The 22,389-nt window shown below is 40.9% G+C and overlaps 2 protein-coding genes across 5 annotated transcripts in view; one reads left to right on the plus strand and one right to left on the minus strand.

The window, feature by feature from the left end:
- The first annotated feature begins 1,439 nt into the window (after window positions 1-1,439).
- On the plus strand, window positions 1,440-19,294 carry MDM2 (MDM2 proto-oncogene). 2 transcript variants are annotated; one of them, XM_050970175.1, is made up of 11 exons: window positions 1,440-1,582; window positions 2,142-2,214; window positions 4,532-4,606; window positions 4,960-5,093; window positions 5,255-5,304; window positions 6,547-6,614; window positions 6,764-6,857; window positions 9,392-9,552; window positions 10,541-10,696; window positions 12,054-12,131; window positions 13,680-19,294. In XM_050970175.1, exons 2-11 carry the CDS (start codon window positions 2,146-2,148, stop codon window positions 14,247-14,249), a joined length of 1,455 nt encoding a protein of 484 aa, XP_050826132.1. In that variant the 5' UTR covers window positions 1,440-1,582; window positions 2,142-2,145; the 3' UTR covers window positions 14,250-19,294. The 2 variants fall into 2 exon arrangements, with proteins under 2 accessions (XP_050826132.1, XP_050826133.1); XM_050970176.1 differs by lacking the exon at window positions 1,440-1,582 and adding an exon at window positions 1,765-2,050.
- A 1,248-nt stretch (window positions 19,295-20,542) lies between these two features.
- The window catches only part of CPM (carboxypeptidase M), a 28,012-nt gene continuing 26,165 nt past the window's right edge, over window positions 20,543-22,389 (minus strand). For all 3 annotated transcript variants that reach the window (XM_030238485.2, XM_050970180.1, XM_050970179.1), the window contains 2 exons: window positions 21,886-22,034; window positions 20,543-21,237 (listed from right to left, as the gene is read on the minus strand). In XM_030238485.2, coding sequence (XP_030094345.1) covers window positions 20,998-21,237; window positions 21,886-22,034 — 389 coding nt within the window. In that variant the 3' untranslated portion in view covers window positions 20,543-20,997. The remainder of the gene's footprint in view (window positions 21,238-21,885; window positions 22,035-22,389) is intronic.

A 22,389-nucleotide genomic window follows, 5' to 3' on the forward strand; every position in this document is an offset into this window, starting at 1 on the left:
AGAACAGCATATTTTACCTACTTGCAATCTCCCTTAACTCAAGATTAGTTGGTTGGAGAAAAGAGATAAGATTATCCTTGAAGGCTGATAAAAAAAATCTAAACAAAAACTGATTGGGTTTTTTTATCCTTAGTAGTTAATGAATCAGTAAGGGAAGTTATTATTTAAATAATCTCAGACTCAAAGTCATTGGTCACAAGATGCTTGTTGGTAGAGAATTGGAAGAAGAAAGTCATAGTTATGAGTTTGGCAAGTCTTGGACTGCAGAAAATTTATTGCTAATTTTAAAAAGCTCTTTAATTTCCAGACAGCCACAGCAAAATGATACTGTGCTTAAGATGAGGATCAATAATGTGATAGCTTGGAGAGAACTACATGAACAATTTTGTTTGGTTTGGTTTCAGTTCAGTAAAATACATTTTGCATTGGAATTAAATAGTTTTTGTGTAGTCTGCATGAGGACAAGATTGAGCATCAGTAGTTGAGCTGTTTAGCAGCCATTCACTTCCATCCTCTTGCATTTTTGTGTAGATGGAGTTTTCTCCTAACAATGAAATTAGCTAGCTAAGTATCTCAGGAACTGGGGTGCTGGGTGGAAATGAGCAGATATCTGACTTTGCCTGCTGCAGAACATTCTTGACTCCACTAGAAACAGATTTCTGTTTGCCCTGAAATCCCAGCACTAAAAGGAGGTGAGCAGGCTTTGCAAAATTCTAGCAGCTTCTCAGTTGTCCTTCACCAGACCTTGAGCTTTATGCTCTAGAGAGATAACAAGGTCATCTTGAAAATCCATCGTCACACAAATATCTGGATTTAAACCGTTGCTGGAATTTTTACAAGGTGCATGGTTGCCGAGAAGCTGTGTTTGGCCAACAGACAAGTCCAGGCAGTTATCCACTGCTTGTCTGGACAAGTTAGTTGTCATGGAAAAGCAGCATTACCCTGCCTCTGCTCTAGCCTATCTTTAAGCATTGTCTGCAGCAGTCATGTTCTCTGACAAAGCTTTTCATTATTCAAAAATAACTTCAAAATGTCACGGGCAAAGAAAAAACCTGAGAATTAGAAAAGGCAGTCAGACTAAAAACTAACCAGTTCGAGTTGAAGTGTAGCTAATAATTAATAAGTACCTGTGAAAGTAACATACTTTTAAATTTAAAAGACTCGGAAAATTGTAGCATGGGAGATGACAAGAGCATAGGACGACAACGTCGAATTATCTTTGGATGCAGAGTTTGCTCCTAGTTCCATTTCTTAAAAACCTCTGGGAAAAAAAAAAAAAAAAAAAAATTAGAAGGCATGAGCGGGCGCTGGAAGTGGCACTGGTACCCAGGGGCGCTGCTCGGGATGGCAGCCCCGGCCCTGCCGTGTGGGGCGCGGCGGGAGGGGGGCGCCTTTCCTTCCCCGGGGCCGCTTCCCGCGGCGGCCGGGCCGGCGCGGCCCAGGGGGCGCTGCTGCGGGCACCAACATGGCGGCGGGCGGCGCGTGCCGCGCGGCGGGGCCGTGGTAGAGGGTCCGGCCGGGGCCCGGCGGTCCCGGCGCTCCGCCCGCCGCGGGCCGGGCAGCGGAGCGGGCGTGGCTGGCGGTGCGTGGGGGTCGATCGCGGCTCGTTCGGGGGCTGAAGGGGCGCCGGGGGTCTCGCTGGTGGCTCGCGCGGCCCTCGGTGCTGGGGGGGGGAGGGGCTCCCGCCGGGGGAGCTGGGCCAGGCCAGGCCAGGCCAGGCCAGGCCGCGCCGGGCGGGTGGGTGGGTGCGGGGCGCTGGAACGCCGCTCTTCCTCCACGGCACCGTCTCTGCACGCCGCCGGACCCCCCCCGCGTTTTGCGGCCGCGGTGAGTCAGCGGCGGGCCGGTCGCGCCCTCCCGCCCCCCGCGGTGAGTCGGCGGCGGCGCTGCGGGTCATGCTCAGGCATGTCGGGCCGGGCCGGGCCGCGCGGGAGCTAAGCCCTGACTTGCCCCCTCTTGGCTGCGCTATATAAGGCCCGGCCCGGCCCGGCCCGACTCGGCACAGACAGCGCCGCCGGAGTCCAGCGTGCGGGCTGGACGAGGCACCCAGGTGAGTGGGCCCCGCCGGCGTGGCGGCCGCCGCCCGCCCGGGTTGTGTCGCTGCGTGCTGCGTTCTGAGGTTGTTCTCCCCTTCACTGCAGGCAAATGTGCAATACCAAGATGTCCTCCCTTACGGATGCCTCCTCTGTCACCGCTTCGGAGCAAGAGGCGCTGGTCAGTAGCTGTTGGGAGCGTGGTTATTTTGCATGCTTTTTGCAGAGCTTTTACCGGCTAATTCAGAAGAATAGCTGTGCTTAGCGAGCGATGGTTGGAGAAAAGCCAGGAAGTCCAGCTAGTGAACGTGGTCTCTCTTTGCTTCTGTAGTAAGCAAATCTTCAGCATAAGTGAGAGTACAGGGTGATGGTGTAGGTCTAGAATGTTTCCTGGAGATGTTTGATGGTTTTTGCTTTCTTTTAATAAAATGAATCCTATGATCCGATTTGATAGCGGTGAGTATTTCGGGTGGTAATTGTTAACAGATCCTATATCTGAAGAAGTTAGGAAAATCTCTGTCGTACAAAACATACTGTTGGTAAAATAATCTGAAGATTTTCGACTTTCTCCTCTATTGGAATTCGTAGGAAGAGTCTTCATATGTGTTTATGACTTTGCATTTCCAGGCTTTCCATAATACAGCGACAGTTCGGCTGTTTTGTCCTTAGTTTTCCTGAGGAATGAAGCCTTTTACACCTGAAATGCGAGTTACAAAAATTGCATATGTACAATGATGTTTGAACTGGATTTTCTACCCTTGTGTAGAAGGGTAAAGCTTAAAAGCATGGACTTGACAGCAGAACTTCAAAAAAGTGAAATTGCCGAACAGCAGAGTGTTCAAAATTGATTTTTTTCATTTGTGTCTTCCTTTTTTTTTATGTCATAATATTGTGATATTACTGTCTGCTGTCAGACCTGCAAGGCTGCAGAACTTGGAGGAGTGTGGAGGAGAGGGCTGGGGAGTAAAAGTGGGCTTAGTTGTGGATTCAGTTTTGAAACTGTGCCTTGCTATGCTTAGCTGTTAGTAGAACTTGACTAAGTTATTGTTTGCATATATGCACATGTTCTAAATAATTCAGTTCTTAGGAGGGGGTGAATGGACAGCTAATGTTGTCCACGAGCTTAGTTTTTTCATGGTGTGTAATTCTTGCAGCTAATATCTTGTTAACTCACTGAAACTCATGTTGGTTTTAGTGGATCTTTGGAATGGAATGAAGGGTAGTTCCCCTCCACCCTTCCCTCAAACATTTATTGCTTGTCTCATGATATTTTATTACACTTCCCTGTTTTGGTTTCCCCCCCCCCACTTTCTGTGTTTATTTTTTACATTTTATTTTATGCACTATATCAGGATAGCTAAATATTAGCCTGGTTTTAGAATGGTTACAATATTGTTAAAGAGGTGTCTCTGGAATATACTGTGCTGGGAGCATCAGTGGCTCCACGGGCTTTGCTGTTGTGGCAGTCCCTGTAGCTTCTCATCTGCTGCACTGGTGCTGGCTCAGCTGTGTGGGATGGTGCAGTTTGTATGTATGTATGGGGGAAGTGATTTTTCTTGTTTAACTTTTCCTTCCTCTGCCTTGGAAATTGTCATAGACTGACTGCAGATTAAACTGCTGGCACAGTGACTGGGTGGGAGGCCATTGTAGGGGTAGGAGTGAGTGAAGTATGACAGAAGGGACAGGGTGCACTGGTCCCAGCTAAGAAAAGTCTTCAGAGGCAAAGCAGCCCAGCTGGCAAATGCAAAATCAAAACCTCAGAAACTGTCACAGAAAGAGACTAAGAGGTGGACCAGTGTTTTATGACTTGCACTCTGGACCTAGCAGTCACAGAGTTCTGTTTCCATCCTCCCTCCCCTTTGGGAGTTGTGGTAATGGTTAAAGGAGTGAAGCTGAGTTCCCCAGGACCCAGCCCTGGACTTGGAACTAATAAACAAATTCTGTAGCTCCAATTAAGGAATTTGTATTTACCAGTGTGGTCAGGTTTAACCCCCTGGCCAACTCCCCTGTTGGTAACCCTAGGCCTGGCATTCTGTGGTATGGAATATCCCCTTGGCCAGTTAAGGTCAGCTGTGCTGGCCATGTTCCCTTATGGGGAGTGTGCATGTCCTCACTGGCAGAAGGGACACTGAAAAGAACTTGATGTAGTGTGGCTACTTAGCAACAACAAAAACTTCAGTGTGTTGGGAACATTATTCTCCCTCTAAATCAAAACCACAGCACTGTACCAGCTACTAGGAAGAAAATTTACTATCCCAGCTGAAACCAGGGGACAGTGAAAGACTGGGGTTTGAGTAAGATGTACAATGTATGAGAAGTTTGGGGTGATTTGGTTCGTATTATTTGCATTTAAGTTTGAACTTTGCAAAGTGAAAAACCTGAATGAAGATAGGTTTTAATGATCAGATTAATACAGAAGGAGGAAGACAGCTGGTATAAATAAATGTTTGGGGTTTTTTTGTGAATAATTAGTGTATTTTTTCTCCTTTCATGCACAGGTGAAACCAAAGCCACTATTGTTAAAATTGTTAAAGTTAGCTGGTGCTGAAAAGGACACTTTTACTATGAAGGAGGTGAGAACTTTTAACTATTAAAATAGACTACAGTGAGTACAGATTGTTTTGGGTTGGGTAAATGGGGGAGCAGTGTTTTTCATAGCTTGTCTAGAAATTGAGATAAGACAGTGTTTATTCTCCTGCTGACTTGTAGTTGGGTATTTAGCAAGTTTCTCAAAATCTGAACAAAAGTTTCTGGTGGTCAGTAGAACAGTAGTGTTCTTCTGGAATGATGGATGAAAATCTGTCAGCTCAAAGAGAGTTTTAGGCAGAGTTTGAAGAGTAAATTTCAATGTACTTAATATGCTTTGTCTCTTACACTTTAAGAAACAACCTGGATATTTAATATCTGTGTTTAATTTATTTCACAGGTAATATTCTATATTGGACAATATATTATGTCTAAGCAATTATATGATGAAAAACAGCAGCATATTGTACACTGTGCAAATGATCTCCTGGGGGATTTATTTGGAGTAACAAGCTTTTCAGTAAAAGAACACAGGTAAAAAATGGGATTCTTTTCTGAGAGTCTGGTTGGGAAGTAATGAAGAGCATCATGCATATGTCCCTTTTTTAACTCTTCGCATCTTCAAAGATGGTAAGCTCTCTTCTGTGGTTACATGTAGCTAACTTGTATCATCTCTTTCTTTATCCCTATTTAAGGAGACTATATTCAATGATTTCCAGAAATCTGATAGCAATCAATCAACAAGGTAAGCTAGCTTAGGAGGGTGATTTGTTTAGGAAACAGCAGTAGGGAAAATAGAATTTACATAATGAATCTTGCAGGTAGTGATCAGAAAACAGCTCTCCATTATTAGCTATTTGGCTTTGCTCACTATAGTCCAGAGCAATCACAAATGGTGAACCAAAGCAAACACTTGTTTCTTCAGGAGGAGAAAAAAATTGGGTAATTTTATTGGACTAGAACCAGAAAAAACACAGAGCTGAACAAAAGGGCTACTAAATTACAAACTTAAGTAATTTACTTGTATTTGTTATTGATAAAGAGCTCAACAACATACAAAGTTTTAGTATGAAAAATAAGCTTCTTAAACTTATGCCAGCAATAAAATTAGGGCAAAGGCTCTTTTTTTGTGTTAAAGTTCTGTTTTAATGTTTCACAACTGAATGTGAAGTATGTTTAGAACTGGTCATTCTGAGCTATACTCAGCCCTGTTTTAAATGGGCTGTATACTTTTTAAAAGTATCTTTGTGGTGATGCTGTGGATAGTCACTCCTTGAATGCAGAATGGTTATACACAGTCCTGCAGTATAAAAAGTGCTCAATATAGCTGTAATTTTTGCCTAATATGGGGTCTGAAACAGAAGTTAAACAATGGACACTATTTTGTAAATAAGCCTCTTAATCACTATAAAGACACCCTTTGTTTCTGATGTTTCCTAAAGGCAAGTGTTCAGCTGCTGAAGATGGGAAACTTGCTCTGTTTGTCATCCCCATTGTTAAGCTTGCAAACTTGAATTTTTATCTTCCAATTCTTTTTTCATGAAAGGCTCTATTAATTCAGGATCTGTCTGTTAGTAAGCATATATCTTTAAAAACTGCTAATTTTTCTTCTATTGTATGTCTTTTTAACTCGGGGTTCCCATAAGATAAGTAGTAAAAAGCACTTTGAAGAGGAGCAAGTAATTACATTTCCTGCCTGTGTTCTTTCTTATCTGCAGAATCAGTTTATGCACAGACTTCATTTGAAGCCATTTATAACAGAATTCTGAGCTGCTTTCAGTTGACATTTCTTCTTTCTCCCCACATTTGCACTTCAGTAATGTTACAGGGAAGGTGCTGCACACACCTGAAAAACAAAGGAGCAGTGTGTTTATCCGTTGTTGCAAAATGTCTGGATTTTAAGTTTTACTTAGAACTTACTTTTTCAGCCTGAAATTGAGGTTTTCTGCTATATTGTATTATGGGTTTTATTTTGGTTTGTTTTCAGGTTCTGCCATTGGCGACACACCTGAGGATGATGCCACATCTCAGCTTGAACAAGAAAATGTTATTAAGGTGCTATTTTTATTTTATTTGAATAAATTTTCTGAGTTGTACATTCTATTCAGTTTTGCATGGTAGTGTCCATGGTTTAATGTAGTAAGTTGATTCTTGCATTTTCCCACATATTTATGCTCAGGCTTACTCAGTATTTCTGTTTTCAGGAATCTAGGCAAGAGTTAGAAGAGAGCCAGACTTCATCAAGCGTGACTTCCCGACCAACTACATCTTCTAGGAGAAGGACACACAGTGAATCTGGTATCTGCAGATTTATGATGCAGAGCTTTCCATTAGCATGGCCACTTAGAGGGAAAAGCTACGTTCTCTTGCCTTGCTGACTTGAAAGATGCTGGCAAATACTGCTCATGTTTCTCTGCTTATCTAAAACAAAATGTTCAGTATGAAAGAAAACCACAATTTCTTGCATTGCTCCAGTGTCATGTTACAGTTTGGATGTCTAGAATTGTTAGTAAGATGATGGAATAACTTACTCCACGGCTCTGTTAAACTTTTTCACATCAGCAGAACTTTATCAGTTGTTATCTTCATTATGAGAACACTTTTGTTTGTAATCTACCGATACCACCAAATTAATTTCAATTCCCTCTATAGACAGCCACAAAATTTGAAATTTTGTTTGTTCACTAAAGCCAGTTTTCTTTGGATTTCAACTGGTGGGAGGCATCAAAGGTGTGATTTTTGGATATATTCAGGTACCTCAACATTCATTAAGCACTTTTTAAACCATCTGGTGACTTCAGCATCATATTGGCCTCCCCTTTGTCTTTACTGTGGTTATTCAATAATCACTGGCAAATACATTTTCAAAACACAAAATGTTTCTTATAAGCAGCAGTAACAACCTGGTCAGTGTAAACCTGGTTTAGTTTGTCAATAGAAGTGTTCTCTACAGTTCTATGTAAATATTCTTCTGTAGAATTTCTTAGTTTGTTCCATCACTTACTGTCTTGCCTCATGACTAGGTGATTGCACTTACCTGGGCAGTGATAACCTTATGTCACTGCATAGATCTTCCTTTCTTCACTTGCTCAGGAGCATTTTTCAGTTCCTCAGCTTTCAAGTAGTTTTTTTTGTGTCCCTCATAGGCCACTGTTACGTTAAGTCAATCCCAAACCAGTGCTGTGTTGCTGAGCGGTTTGCACTAAATTAAAAGAACATTTTAATGTTGTAACTAAAACTGATGAAAGGATGGAAAGTCTTGGTTAAACATCACAACCTGTAATATTTAGGCATGGCACAGAGCACATAACGTCCTGGGTTGTGCTTACTTATTATAGGTTTGATTATTAACTCTTGCCTTGCATCCATTTATTAGTTTGTTACAACCTTAAGAGTTCTTTTAATATAGTGTTTTTATATACACTTTTTTTCTAATTTATAGGAAATCTTCCCTTTAAACCACTATTCTTGTTAAATTGGGATAGTAGTGGCTCCTTTGGAGCCCCTTAAATAGTGTATAGAGACCTTGTGGTGATACAGTATCAGTACGGCATGGAGCCATGACAACTAAATGAGGACAACGATGGACAGGAGCAACCTTTGGGCCTGGGGGCACCAAGTTTGGTGGGGCTCTCAGGGCGGAAAAAAGAAAAGAAAGGGGCTGAGCCAAGAAGCACCAAGGGAGAGTGAGAGAAGTCTCAAAGTATGTACAAGTGTTTTGTTCTCCTTTTTTTTCTTTTTGTTTTTTAACAATGAAAGATTCAAGACTTGAAGACTTGTGGATTGTCACAGTGTGATTTGCAAGGCGAGGGAGAAGGTGGGCAACAGAGGGTGGGTGCAAAAGGCACCCGTAGGGGAGTCAGCAGGCTCGTACCAAGGCCTGTTGAACCAAAAGTTGTTGACATCTTGGGAGGTTTTCACTCTGCTGCACTGACATGCTGAATTTGCAACACACTTTTATATAAAGTTGTTTTTTACCAAATGGTCTAGAGGTCAATGGAGCTGAATTTTGACTTACCTACCCCTAAAATGCTGTACCCTTAGTCCTCATGCTGCTGTAGGTGATTGTTCCAAAACACATTGTATTTACAAAGCATTGTCTTTTTGCCTTCATACCAAGCATGCTTAGTAAGCAGAGCTTAAAGCAATGCTTTCAGAGTTCAGCTTTTGCATAGTATGTCTTGAAGATTTTCTTGCTAGAGTGTGATGAAAGTTGCAAGAGTTTGTTACAAAAATCTTGTTGGGTAAATACAATTACATACAGTGCAGCTATTCACTGATAAATACGTTGAAGTGTCTGAAACTTGAACCTGACTTTACCTTGCTTAGCACAAGGTGTTCTGTATGTGTGAGAACTGGGAGCTAATTGCTCTATGTCCCGACAAGTTCTGGGGTGGACTCAGAAGCCCTCTGAAAGTGCCTTTCTGTCTGTTTCCTGTAGAGGGAGTGAGGACAAGTAAGATTTTATAATTGTATTTCTTGAAATTAGGAAGGGTTTAACATGTCGTGTGTGGAGTAAAAATTCCTTCAAATTTGTAGTTGTTTTCCTTGTGGAGACTGCCATTTATAAGTGTACTGATGAGACAAGTGGGGAAAGCCAGCCCCTGAAGTACTGGTTTCAGAAATGTTTCACACTGTGTGGATATAAGAGTTATTGTGTCTTTTTAAATAAGTCTCAGTGCCTTTTTGCCCCATTTTAAAAAATACTGTAATGTTTAATTTATTAGATTTCTTTGTAGCAAATTGTATTTTAAGCTTCTGTTTAGAAAATTCAAAACTGCACGTTGCATAGATGTTTTTGAGTAATAAAAAAAATTCTTGACTATGCCCAGAAAAAAGTTCTTCAGATGATCTGCACAGTGACAGAAGAAAGCGACACAAGTCAGAGAACATTTCGGTGACATTTGATGAAAGTCTCTCATGGTGTGTAGTCAGTGGTCTGTGCCGTGAAAGAAGCAATAGCAGTGATTCAACGGATTCTCTTTCCATCCCTGTAAGTCAAAATAGAAAAGTATTTTTGTGGTACAAATTTTGCAAATGCCACAAGTGCAAACATGCATCTGAAAACAAAATGTTCTTAATTAAAAGCATCAGTGCTTTCAGTGGCGTCTGAGAAAAGAAAAGAGGTTGAAAGAAAAGTAGGTGTGTGGGTGGAGTGGGGTTTTTCATAGGTCTGCTGGCAAAGCTGAATTGAAATTTTTAAAAATATTAATGTTGAATATTCTTTAAAAACCAAGAGCCTCGCTACTTGGCACAGTATGGAAAAAATGTCAGATGTATTTTGTGGTTTAAAATAAATATATCTTAAAATGTTAAGAGCCAAAAAGAGTCACAGACATTCCGTAATTCAGAGTTAAGTGTTAGTTCTGGTACAGCTTTGGTAACTGTACCCAGTGGAATGGGTGCTGATGGTTCATTGTATTAATTTGCAATGCCACTACTTGGAAGTTTTGTATTGTTTTTAGCAAACACCAGGGCAAATTTGTGGTTCGATTAAGTCATGAAGAGCTGAACTAACAGTATTCCTAGTCACATACTGTGTTCTAAATTGACATAACTAATACTGTATTTTCAGTCTTCATGTTTTGTAATTGTTAAGCCATGATCTCAGATTAAACAAAGTTTATGAGAATAGGGAATTTAATGACAAGTAGCCAAAAGATACCATCTTCTTGCATCTGTTCTTTCACTTTTTAGGAGGGACTCTGAAATAATGACTGCAGCCTTTCAGCTGCCTGTAGGCTGAGTGCAGTTTCTTACTACAGAGGCAGCAAAAGGCTTCCAGACCTAGCTTTATTTTTACCCACCTATAATTTTTTATCTCATAAAAAGTACTGTGTCTCACAGCAGCTGGTCCTTTTTCTTCCATAGCTAATTATACTGAGTAGTACAGCTTTATCCTGAGAGTTGTTATATCAGTAATGTTATGTATATGGGCTGGTGAGGTTGAACATGTGCTTTTTTTTTTTTGTTTTCCTCAGGATCTTGATGCTAGTTCATTAAGCGAAAACTCGGATTGGTTTGACCACGGTTCTGTATCAGACCAGTTCAGTGTGGAGTTTGAAGTTGAGTCTATTTATTCAGAAGATTATAGCCATAATGAAGAAGGGCAGGAGCTCTCTGATGATGATGATGAGGTACTATCTGCTTTCCTTTTTTGACCCTGGGGGGAGGGGATGAGAAGGAAAAGGAATTTCAACGTGGAAAATTCTTGTAGGTTTCCAAGGAGAACTCTTCAGGTATATTTTCAAACTGCGTGTGCTGGTGTCACAATCTGCAGCCAGTTGTTCAATAAATCAAATTATGTGTTGGTGCAATTGGGTCACATTTATACAACCCGCCAGCCAGTGACTGAAATGGTACTGAGGCTTTCTACAGGCTCTGGAAAGGGCTGGATAGGAAAGTGTGGGTGCTAAACTGCTCTCCCTCAGCTGTTGAAGTCTGAGGCGGCATGGGTACTACAGCCTTTCTGCATTTTTAATTGTTGAAGTACATGTTGAGCTTTGACAGCACTTGATACCAAACAAAACCTTTCTGAGTAATTCTTTCCAAAGGGATATGTCCAAGTTTTTTGCCTCTATGAATGTAAATGTTTCATAGAAATGCTGAACCAAAGTTTTAGGAATCTTTATTAGTGGGCAAGAAAAATTGTGATTACTGCAATTTTCAAGAGATTTCTAGAATGTCGGGAATGAAGTGAGAATATGTGTGGAGTTTTCTTTCTGGGTTAGTTTTCTGTTTCTTTAGAGAGGTTAATTAGCTAATGGCAAGATTGGGTGAGTACCTGAGGCAGAATTCACCAGGGACATTTATGATTGTGGTAGCTGAGAGGCTGAATGGGGCTGACTGTACTGATGTACACCAAGTTGTAGTGTAGAGCAGAGCTGCACCTTGACAGAGGATGGTAATTTGGAGGAGGAAAGGCTTGAGGTGTGCCCCTGCTCCAGATGGTAGTTTTGGGAGTTACAGAATGACTGGTGGTCGAAGGGGCCTCTGGAGGTTGTCTTGCCCAGCTGCCCTGGCTCAGGCAGAGCTGATTGCCCAGGTCTATGTCCAGATGTCTTTAATATCTCCAGGGATGGAGGCTTCATAGGTGCTCAGGGCAACCCATGCCAGTGCTCCTTCATGCTCACAGTAAAAGGTGTCTTGTGATACTCAGAGTGAACCTCCTGCATTTAACTTGTGCTAGTTGCCCCTTGTCCTGGCACTGGACACCACTGAAAAGAGCATGGCTCTGTGTTCTTGATGCCATCCTTTCAGATGTTTACTCACATTGATCAGGCACCCCCTGCCCTGAGCCTTCTCCAGGCTGAACATTCCCAGTTCTTTCTGCCTTTCCTCACATGAGAGCTTCTATAATCCATTAATAATAGCCCATCCCTGGAGACTTTCCAGTAGCTAGCTATCTGAAAATCTTATCAAGTTAAAAAATATTTGCAATTTTAATTAAATGCCAAAAGCCAGTTATATATATATTTTTTAAATTTAAACCAGGTTTATCAGCTGACTATTTACCAGGACGAAGATAGTGATGCTGATTCATTTGATGAAGATCCAGAGATTTCTCTAGCTGTGAGTAAAAATTTATCTGGTGAAGCATCATAAGTTGGGTAAACTTGACATAGATCAAGAAGCATGGATGAGTTCTGTTGCTACCAGTGATTTTTTTAATAATTATGTTGACTTTGTTGGTGTGTGAAGGTTCCAATACAATATTTTAATTACTGTGATTATTAAGGAACATATGATTATTAAGAAATCTTGGTGGTTTTTTTTTTAATGGTTAATAAACTTCCTAATCCATTAAAAAAACCCCAATCCCACAGTAATTTACCATTTCTTTGACTTAATGGAAGGAAAATATTTGGAGCCTAAATCTGACTTTCTGCACAAAATGGACAAAAACTAAAATCTTAGTCATGTTTAAGATTTAAAAAAATCTTCCTAGAAGTCAGAACACCCAGTTTTATTGTCCAGCTTGAATGAAGGTATCTGTAACAGAAATGTGGAGGCAAGCCTTTTTTCAGAACAGCACTGTAAAAGTAAAAGAGGCCTTTACTACATTCTGTGAGACCGTTCTGGAGGAGTGGGAAGAAATTGACAGTCTTGAGGCAAAGTATGGAGATGTTTGTGAAAATACACTGCATTTTAATTCTAGTGTGTGCTGTCTCCTTAATTATATTTGCTTTTCACATTTGGTGCTTGAATTAAAGCTGTTTTGTGGAACTGTGAAGTGTTCCAGTCCTGTGATAGTCTGTAGGACTGAGGGACTGTGTGTTAAAGAGCTGGCCACCTTCTGAAAACATAGCAGTGTTTATGTGTGGAAAATAGAGAGCTGTACGTTATTTTTAGGATTTAAAATTGGTCTTATAAGCTTTTGTTGTTACTGATGTTATTCAGGACTCGAGTAAGTTTTGGGTTGGTTTTTTTTTTTTTTTTTTGTTCGATTTCCCCTACAGCTGGCATTATTTCTAAAAAGGGTCCCTGTCCTTAAAACCAAAATGTATTTTTAACGAAATAGTGGTTTATTTTCATCGTAGTCCATGGAGTAACCTCTGGGAGGTTGATGCCCCACTTTGTTTTTGCCCTTTTATTTTTTTCCTTTCCCCCCTTCTTCCCGAGTGTTTTTGCCTTGGCCGATGTTTTCTGTGGTGCGGCTGTGTCGGAGCGCCCTCGCCCGGCCGTTGTGTGCGCCAACAGCTCGGCAAACCCGGAAAGGATCCCTCGGTCTGGAATAGCTCCCCTTGCAGAAGTCCATAGTCGAAAAGAAGAGAAATTATGACCCTTTTAACGAGGTTTTATTTTTTTTTTTATGAGGGCCTCTTAAGAATTTTGTAGTCTTGTTTCTGCAGTTTTGTGTATGAAATAACGAATTGTTTTATTCATCAATCTATTGCCAAACGAAGGAAAGTCAGAGGAGTCCTTTTAAAATAAGAACCATTTTAATCCAGACTTGTAAAATAGGGCCAAAACCACTGAATGGAATTTTAAAATTGTAAACAAGTTGGTAGCTCAACATAATAATTGTTTTGGCAGTAATAAATTGTTTATAATGTCTGAATACTTCAGTTGTAAGTGTTCCAAGTAGCCTAAGCTGTTCCAACCTTTGATTCACTCAAGGATTATTGGAAGTGTCCCGAATGCAGTGAAATGAATCCTCCGCTTCCACGACATTGCCACAGATGCTGGGCCCTTCGTGAGGATTGGCTTCCAGATGAAAAGAGAGAGAAACTGGAAAAGAGCAAATTAGAAGCCTCCTTTCCTGCAGAGTCTGGAGAAGGTTTTGATGTTCCTGACTGCAAGAAAACAAAAATGACTGAAGATAAAGAACCGGCTGTGGATGAGAATGAGGATAAAGCAGTACAGCTTTCTGAGTCCCAGGAAAGTGAAGGTTATTCCCAGCCATCAACATCAAGCAGCATGTTCTGTAGTAGTCAGGAGGACTTAAAGGAACCTGAGAAGAGAGAAATGCAAGACAAGGAGGAAAGCATGGAATCCAGTCTGCCTGTTACCAGCATAGAGCCCTGTGTCATATGTCAGAGCAGACCTAAAAATGGCTGCATAGTACATGGCAAAACGGGACACCTCATGTCATGTTTTACCTGTGCAAAGAAGCTCAAGAAGAGGAACAAACCCTGCCCAGTGTGCAGGCAGCCCATACAAATGATTGTACTAACTTATTTTAGTTAGACACGTGTTGACTGGCAAGTGGCAAAAGAAACTTCAAAAACTGGTTAAGAGAGTAAGAAATTATTTTTGTATGCTTATTGGAAAATTAATATTTTGTGTTTCTTGGCGTTTTCTGTGAAAAATAATTGCTGACATAACTGCACTGGAGTTATTAAGAGGTTTGCCTAATACTCACAAATCAACTTGGGGATTTTAAATCCCTGTCAGTAGAAGTAACCAAGTTCTCTAAACCACCTGCCTCTCCAAGGGTTTTAATGTTCCATGCAAGTTAGTGACATTTGTTTTATTGAATTAAATACATGCATTAAAATCCCAAATTCAATAATTGTTGGAAGAGAGACATGTTAAAGTGTTTATTTCTGCAATTTCCTGATTTAAGAAAATATATGACTCTCCAGGTTTCAGATTTTGTTGCTTGGTGAAGACATAAGGCTCAATCAGACCCCTCTGAATAAGTCAATAAAATGAATAAATAGAATCTTTTCCTAAATTCTTTCAACTAACCAAATTCTGTGAGATATCTTACTGGGAAGCAGGGAAAGATGTGGTAGAAAATAATACTTTGGAAACAGAAAAGGGTATTGTGTGTCTTTTATTTTTATAGTGTGCATTGTAAACTTAAAGGCTGTGTGTCCCTTGAGAGGTCATTGATCCAAGCTCAGTCATACAGTTCTCTCTCAAATATCCTGGGAAACTCACATTTGTGGGTTTGGAGGTCTGTACTGATTATGATGTTGATTATTATTAATTTAGCAGCATGAAACAAGTCTCAGACAGACAATATAAATGAAGGATATGTTATAAACTGTCACGTCAGGTAGTTTTAGGGGACAGTTTTCTTTTTCTGCACTTGTTTCTGACTTAGCAGAATACATTCAGCTGCATTGCTACATTCACTGTAATAAAAATAGAAAAAAAAATCACCTTTATCTGCAGAAACAATTAAGCTGTGCAGTTCCAGTTCACATTCTTTAAGTGCAGTAGTCTTTCCAACTCACTGTTCTTATCTGTATCATGAGAATTTTGAAAATCTTTTGCAAGGTGTTTAGTCAACTCAAAGTTGGTCTTGTTAGACCTGTCCTCTACTGCTTTTAGCTCTTGTCTCCTCACTGTACTTTGTCAAAAACTTGGTGAAACTTACCAGTTCTGTGTCCAGGGAGTCTGCTGCCTGCCTCAGTTCTGGGGGCCTTCAGGCAAGGTAGTGTGAGTGTGGAACCAGGGTGTGGTAAAGATCACTCAGCTGCCTTTGACATGGAGTTTCTATACCCCATGAGTGGTACTTACTCCTTTGGAAAACTATGTTACAAGCAGACTTTAATATTTTTAGTACCTTTTATTTTTACATGTGGTTGCTGATTGTCTGACCAGTAGGGAATGGCAGATAAACAGTCAGGTGAGTGCCAAGAGTGGAGATGTAGTCCAGGTGCAGGAATTGTGCTGTGTTACCATCTTACCGGCCAAAGCTCAACTGCTTCCCTAACAGCAGCAGAATAGAATTGCTAATGCCTGTGAGCTGGCACACAGACTCCTGCTGCTCTCCTTAACTGCAGGGCTGCAAATGCCTGGAAGTACCCAGGAAAAGGACATAAAGACATACAGGAGAGACTTAGTAAATCTTTAGTTGTGACTTAGTTGAAAAGTAGTAACTTTATAGGTAAAGGCTGAATTATTTGGATCATTCACGTTTTGTTCATACATTTGAGCTATTTCATTGCCAGTAAAAGATACTGGTGTACTGAAGTTCTAATGTAGTTCATTTTAAGTAAACAAAATATAAACCCCAGTTGTATTAATTCTTACTTGCAAGTTTCTTGCCTCCTGCAGTTTGTAAAGAGACATCAGGTAGCTGGAAGTTATTGGAAGTTTTTTGATCAGCAGAAACCTTTCATAGAGTTTTACAGAATTTGATAATCCTTCAGCCTCAGATAGAGAAGGCCTTTGGGCAGATAGCTAATTTTTTTCAAATAGAGATACTAATAGAGAGCTACTTGCCTTACTTTGCACTTCCTATTCATGTTTTTTCTAAATTTTGATTTGATAAACTTAGGTGCTGTGAGGCTGGCAGAAGCTCTTTGTTGCACTTGCAGGTGAGAGAGAATTGTAGATGTGTATATGCAGAAGTATCAACAACGTGGGGACTTTACTTAAAAAGTTTCATCTTCTTATGAAGCTTTGTTCACTGCATTGTCTCCCATGTCTTCCCTTCTCTCAGCATGATGCCTTCTCTGCAGTGGCTGCCCTGGCTGTGTAACTGCAGTGCTGGGGGAGCAGCACTGTCCTTATCTAGTTCCTGTTGGGACAAATTGTACCATCCCCTCTTGGCATTCCTTTCCAGTCACATGCCTTCTGTTGCAGAGAATAGCCCTGGAAATACCTTCCACTCGTTACAATGGGGAGGAAATGGGGCATTTTCATTTCTGCATCTGCAAATCACTCTGTCAAGTATTTTGGTTTGAGTTACATTTTATGGCTTATTCTTAATGACTTCTGGTGCAACTTTATTTGTTTGGTGTGGGTGCATGCCTTCCAAGTGGAAGTGATGGGTATTGATGCCTGTTCCTGTTGGGGACACTGGCAGGCCAGTGAAGTGCAGGCCTGGTGCCCGGGGGCTGTGTCACAGTGGCTCCTGTGGTGACTCCTGGCTGTGGCTCTGCCTCCACCCTGTCTCCCAGCCTGGCTATGCCCTGTGTGTGGGCATGAGCAGTGAGCACCCAGCTTGTTCTGGCCTTTAAACACCTTCCTAGCCTTGGGTAGTGGCATAAAAATCAGTAAAGGTTTGGTGCAAAACTTCAGAGATCCTTATTTAATATCGCACACATTTTAATCCTTAATTTATTGCTGTTTGTAAATATGTTTGTGCTCACAGTTGATGTTTTGAGCTCTAATTTATTGAATTAGTCTACTGCTACATGTGTAGTTATATAAATATGCTTATTTAGTAAATCACAGGCACAAGGAGACTATTTTAAGAAATGTAGCATTAAAATTCAGATAAGTACTTGTATTATATTCAGATTGAAAAGGGCACAGGAAGATTTATGGCTATGTTTTATTTTTTCCTTCCCTTAAAACAACTTCTGCATTGAGCCTCAACAAGATTTATTGAATAGAGATGGTGCTGGTCCAACATCAGCATAGTGAATATTTTGGTAGTGTTTTGCTTTCCTTTGGATTGCTTTTGTGTCCCTCAGTACAGACAAGGAGCTGCCTGACTGCTTCTGGGTGCTGGTAACATTGGGCTGATAGTCTAGGTGACGCAGGGTGATCTAGGAGATGGTGATGAGAGGCTTTAAGGTTAATTTGTAAAGGTGGAAATGGCTTTTTCCTTCGGACACATGACCATGAAGGTTGCAGGGAAGGCCAGATGCCTACAGGATCTGTCTGTATACAATTTTCAGTAATTTTCTTAGTCTCTTCCTTCTTGCACATCAGGTAGACAATAGTTAATGGTGCAAGAGCTTGCATTTATTCTTTTTTAGAAAGTACAATAAACCTACTTGTTGTTTAAATACAAGTCTTTAACTATTTACCTATTTGTTAGTATTGGCATTATATTAGTATTGAAATCCACCTCACACCAGCAGGGTTGTGGACTGTGCTGTCCTATGCCTCTCCCCTTAGCAGATGATTTAGAAAGGGTAAAAGTGCTTCAAAATGCTGACTGGTGAAAACCTTACATTCCTTCTAAGAGTGTGGTACGATTTTATCAGAGTTCTCTTTGCTGTACATTTGTTCAAATGTTGCTGTCTCTGAAGTGGTCTGTGGGCATGAATATTTTTTTTCAGATTTTTTTCTCTTTTATGACTAATATGAAGAAGAGAAAATTCCTTGTACTTACAGAGAGTGTCAACAAGAATAATTGTTTCAGAAAATTGTATCTTACAAAAGAGAGATTAGAAAATTATTAAGACCCTGATGAAACTGAATAAACTGAATAAATAGGATGGAAACAGGGGTGAAGATTTTTTTCTTCTCCATCTTAATCTAAGGCTGCTGTTGTGTTAGGGTGTAACTTCAGGTAGAGTTTATAATTTTAAAGCAGGTAATTTATTCAGCATATTAACTTGCCACACACATGGTGGGGCAGGAGTTATCTCTTATCCCAGGAAGGTACAGGTACAGCATTTGGTTGTGCAACATTCAGCCTGAAAAGGCACATTTGCTTTTGTGGGGCTTCCCTGTGGGGAGGAGCATATTGGGCAGCTGATGGGACTTGTGGACAGGCAGCGTTGTCATGGAGGGGCTGTGGGGCAGCCTTGGTGCTGCAGCACAGCAGAGCCTTGCTGGAGCATCAGCCCTCTCCTTTTCAGGGGATTACCTGCCCTGCCTGCCTTTCCAGCTCCTCCATACCGGAGTCCAAGGCACATCTTATTCTTCAAAGGTTGCACAAGCAAAGCACGAAACCCAGCTTAAGGTTTTAATTGTGGATTGCACTTACTGAATGTGAAAAATTGTTGCTTTTAACTGAAGCGTGGGGGGTTTTTTAGGTTGTTTTTTTTTAGCACAGATGCACTGAAAGCTTCAAGTGAATGCTTCTTTAGTGTATCTATAGCTATATTATACATGTGAAAATTGTCAGTGATACTTAAAAAGGTGGTGGCTCCCCTTCTGAGTAGATGTTTTATCTTGACAGCCTGCTTTTAAAGGACAGTTCTTGGTCTTGAGCCACAGTGGTGGCTGTCAGGATGATGATTACTTTACACCTAAAATACCAATAGCTTTCCTAAAACCAGTCTTTGTTGTCTGACTACACATAGCTGGGATGACTGTTGAATAGAGTAGTTCATAGTGAATTTAAATAACTATGCAACATGCTTTCCAGAGCTTGACCTGGTGCATTACTTTCCAGCTACCCAGTGCATGTATGACCACAGTCAGTAACCATTAAAATACAAGTATCCACTCCAATTGCACACAGTATAGACCCATTTATGAGAAGTTTCACGTGTGTTGTGTTTATCTTTCAGTTTTCAGTTTTTCCTTTTCTGATGAAAATTGAGTACTGTGTTCCATTTAAAAGCTTTAAATAAAGATTTGTTTATATACTCCATGGTGCTCTTTTTTTTTTTCATGTCAATTACTTGATTGTTAGAAGTTCTGGTACTTGTTTTTCACACAGATTCTTACTTTTGTGAGCCAGCACACAGGCTCTTTCTGCCCCCACTCAGCTGCTGGACTGCTGACTTCTGTCAGATTTCTTTGGTTTGGGAGATTTCAACTCAAGGAATCTCTCGTTCTCCCAGCTACAAGTGGCAGGAGCAGTGATGGGGTTTAGTGATAATTACTTCTCCATGTGGTAAACAACCCACAGCAGATCAGAGGGTGAGAAAGGTAGAAAATGCAAATGGATATGAGGAAAACATTCAAACCCAGTCTCTTGCACACGCAGCCCTCATTGCTATTGGCATTGCTGTTTTCAAGTTCTGAAGTGGATTTGCACACTGAATGTGGCCAGTCTGGCAGACAAGTGGCTGATGCCCAAGCTTCACAGCCCAGCTGGTGGGGCTTGGTGTGACAGGCAGCAATGCCTCAGGAAAGATTTCAAAAGGCATTAAAGGATTAACTGAATTCCTGCATTTTTTATTTACTGTATACAGGAAAAGACTGATGTTTCCAAAGATAATCTTTGCTGGTTTACTTTTGAAATTGCTCAAGAAAATTACTGGCAGATAAAGCTTTAAAATAAACAACGGAGATGGTACTAACTGGCTTTTCTTGATAAATTTTCTGTTTATTGGGCAGCTTCAAAGGGCCCTGAAAATTAATCTCAACTGGCCAGGCAAAAGGAATCTGCTAATCCTGCCTGCAGTACAGCCTAGCCAGAGGAACACTGAAAGCACCCTCTGTAACTGGAGCTGGCTGGTGCCTTGCTGATGTGCCTGCCAGCTCCTGGCATGGCTGTTAAACAGTCTCAACAGTGGAATAGCAGGGCTGTGAAGCTGTTGAAACAGTGTAAAGCCATTGCTAAAACTATGCAAAGAATTCTGAATTGTATGTGGTTCTGTGCCTCAACAAATTCAGTTAAAAATGGACATGGTATAATGCTGTCAGTGACTCTTTCCACATTGCTTTCAGCAGCTCTGCCGTAGGATAACATGGTGTTCAGAGCCACAAATTCCTCCCTTTTCCCTCTTGGTGCAGATTATCATCCAGCTTCCACAGCATGGCCCTTTGGTAGATACTCATTTTCATCTTCATGTCTTAAAATATGTCTGTGTTACTGGCCTTGACCTCATTTGAGCCCTGAGCTGTCTCATCTGTCCAGGTAAGAAAGAGCATATCTAGAAACGCCATTCTTCATTTATATCAGTGGCTTTATTATGAGAAATTAGTATTGAGCTGATGACTTACAGTCGTGTGGCACCTGAGCTGTTGGCTCAGTGAAGAGCCTGAGCTTGCATGAAAAATTGCAGTACAATTCTCAATGTTTTTGAATTTGGGAGAAATCTTCAAAATGTATTTGAATTTTCTGTATCAAAATTCTACAGTTATCTGTATAGGGTGTATGAAATTTCTTCACAGTAAAATATTTACATAGAAAAATATGATAGTCTGTTACAATTAAAAATATGTCTACTATAAGTAAAGTAAACATTCAATTGTCAAACAAGTATTTTACAAAATACAGTAAACATGACTGTGAATCTGAGAATTTGGTTTATAAAAACATACTTTCTTTTGCATATGCAATTCCTTCTCTGAAAAGCCACATTTGTGCAGGAAGATTTTGCCTTTGTCATTCCTGACTTTATTTGAAAATTGCAAGCATAATGGTCATTAAAGCCAAGACATGTATGGTTGGTTTTACTGCAGCTGAAGCCCGTGTGAGCTCTTGGTAGAGGGGAGTTTTGGGACATGAAGCAACTCTTGAGCTGATCTTAGCTGAGACCTCTGGGAAAGAGAAATCCTGCTTCAAAGCACTGAAGTTTCCAGTGTTGTCAGGTATTTCCACTGTCTTCAGCATGGATTTAAATCCTGGTACGGTAGCCTAGGAACAAACACAAGAGTTCTTCCTTGGCTTGAAACATTGAGCTCAAGTGTGAAACAATTAATATTTACACTTTAAATGTACAGGAGAAAATGTTCTAAAGATACATTTGGGACCATGGACTGGGGAAAGAGTAAAGTTTTCATGTTACAGCAATAAGACTCTTGCTGTACAAGAGCTGGAATCCTGCAGTGATGCTCAAGCATAAGCCTTTGGCAGCAGGCACAGCCTACAGGGCATGGATGTTCTTTGGACTTCCACAGAGAAACCATTCTGACCCAAGGAAATGACAGTCACCCACGGTGGTGTCAGCCCATGCTGCGGATCCCAGGCTCCATCCCTCACCCTGCAGGAGCTCAGTGGTTTGTTTCAAACACCTCTGCCATGCTCCAGACTCATCCCAGCTGGCTCCACCACCAAGGTCCAAGGAGTGCTTATCTCTGGACATTGAGGACTGTATCCAAAAATTCCCTTTCAGCTGAATAATATTTAAATACATAGTTTTTTTTGGAAGTCTGCTAAAGAGTCTTTACACCTCCTATCTATGACTTGAGCAGCTCAGCTCACCCCCCTCTAAGGCTGCAGTCTCACTGTGCTCAGGACCTCAATGCAATTGGAAACAATACTTCAGTAAGGCTGCATACTCACATTGATCACGTATGTCCCAGGCAAAAGGAGAAGAAAGTACTCCCCTTGTTCATTTGTTCTGTAGGGGCAGACATGTGGCCTTCCTTTGGCCTCCACAATGGCATTTGGAATAGGATTCCCATTCTTATCAGTAACTTGGCCTTTGACACCTATGAAGAAGGGAGAGGAGGGAAAGATCATGAACTGTAACTGGTGAGCCTCCTTCTCTGAGAAAGGCAGACTTCTGTTCTGGATGCCCTCAAAGGCTATTTCACCACTTTTCAGCACATCTAATATTATAACTAGTCACTTCAGCCTTGCTCAAGGAAATGAAACCAAAAAATCCTTGGCTGTTGTTAATAGTTTACCCTCATGTTAAGTTAGAAAGCAGTATTGTAATCTCCTAATTTTCCAAATCTCATTTGCTGAAGGTATCACACACACTTACTGTATGTCCTTTACTGAAGGGCTTCAATCTTCACCACTAGGTTTGGCAATTTTTGCACACAAACACACACACACATA

This window comes from Serinus canaria, chromosome 1A, assembly GCF_022539315.1.
Source record: "Serinus canaria isolate serCan28SL12 chromosome 1A, serCan2020, whole genome shotgun sequence".
Taxonomy (NCBI): domain Eukaryota; kingdom Metazoa; phylum Chordata; class Aves; order Passeriformes; family Fringillidae; genus Serinus; species Serinus canaria.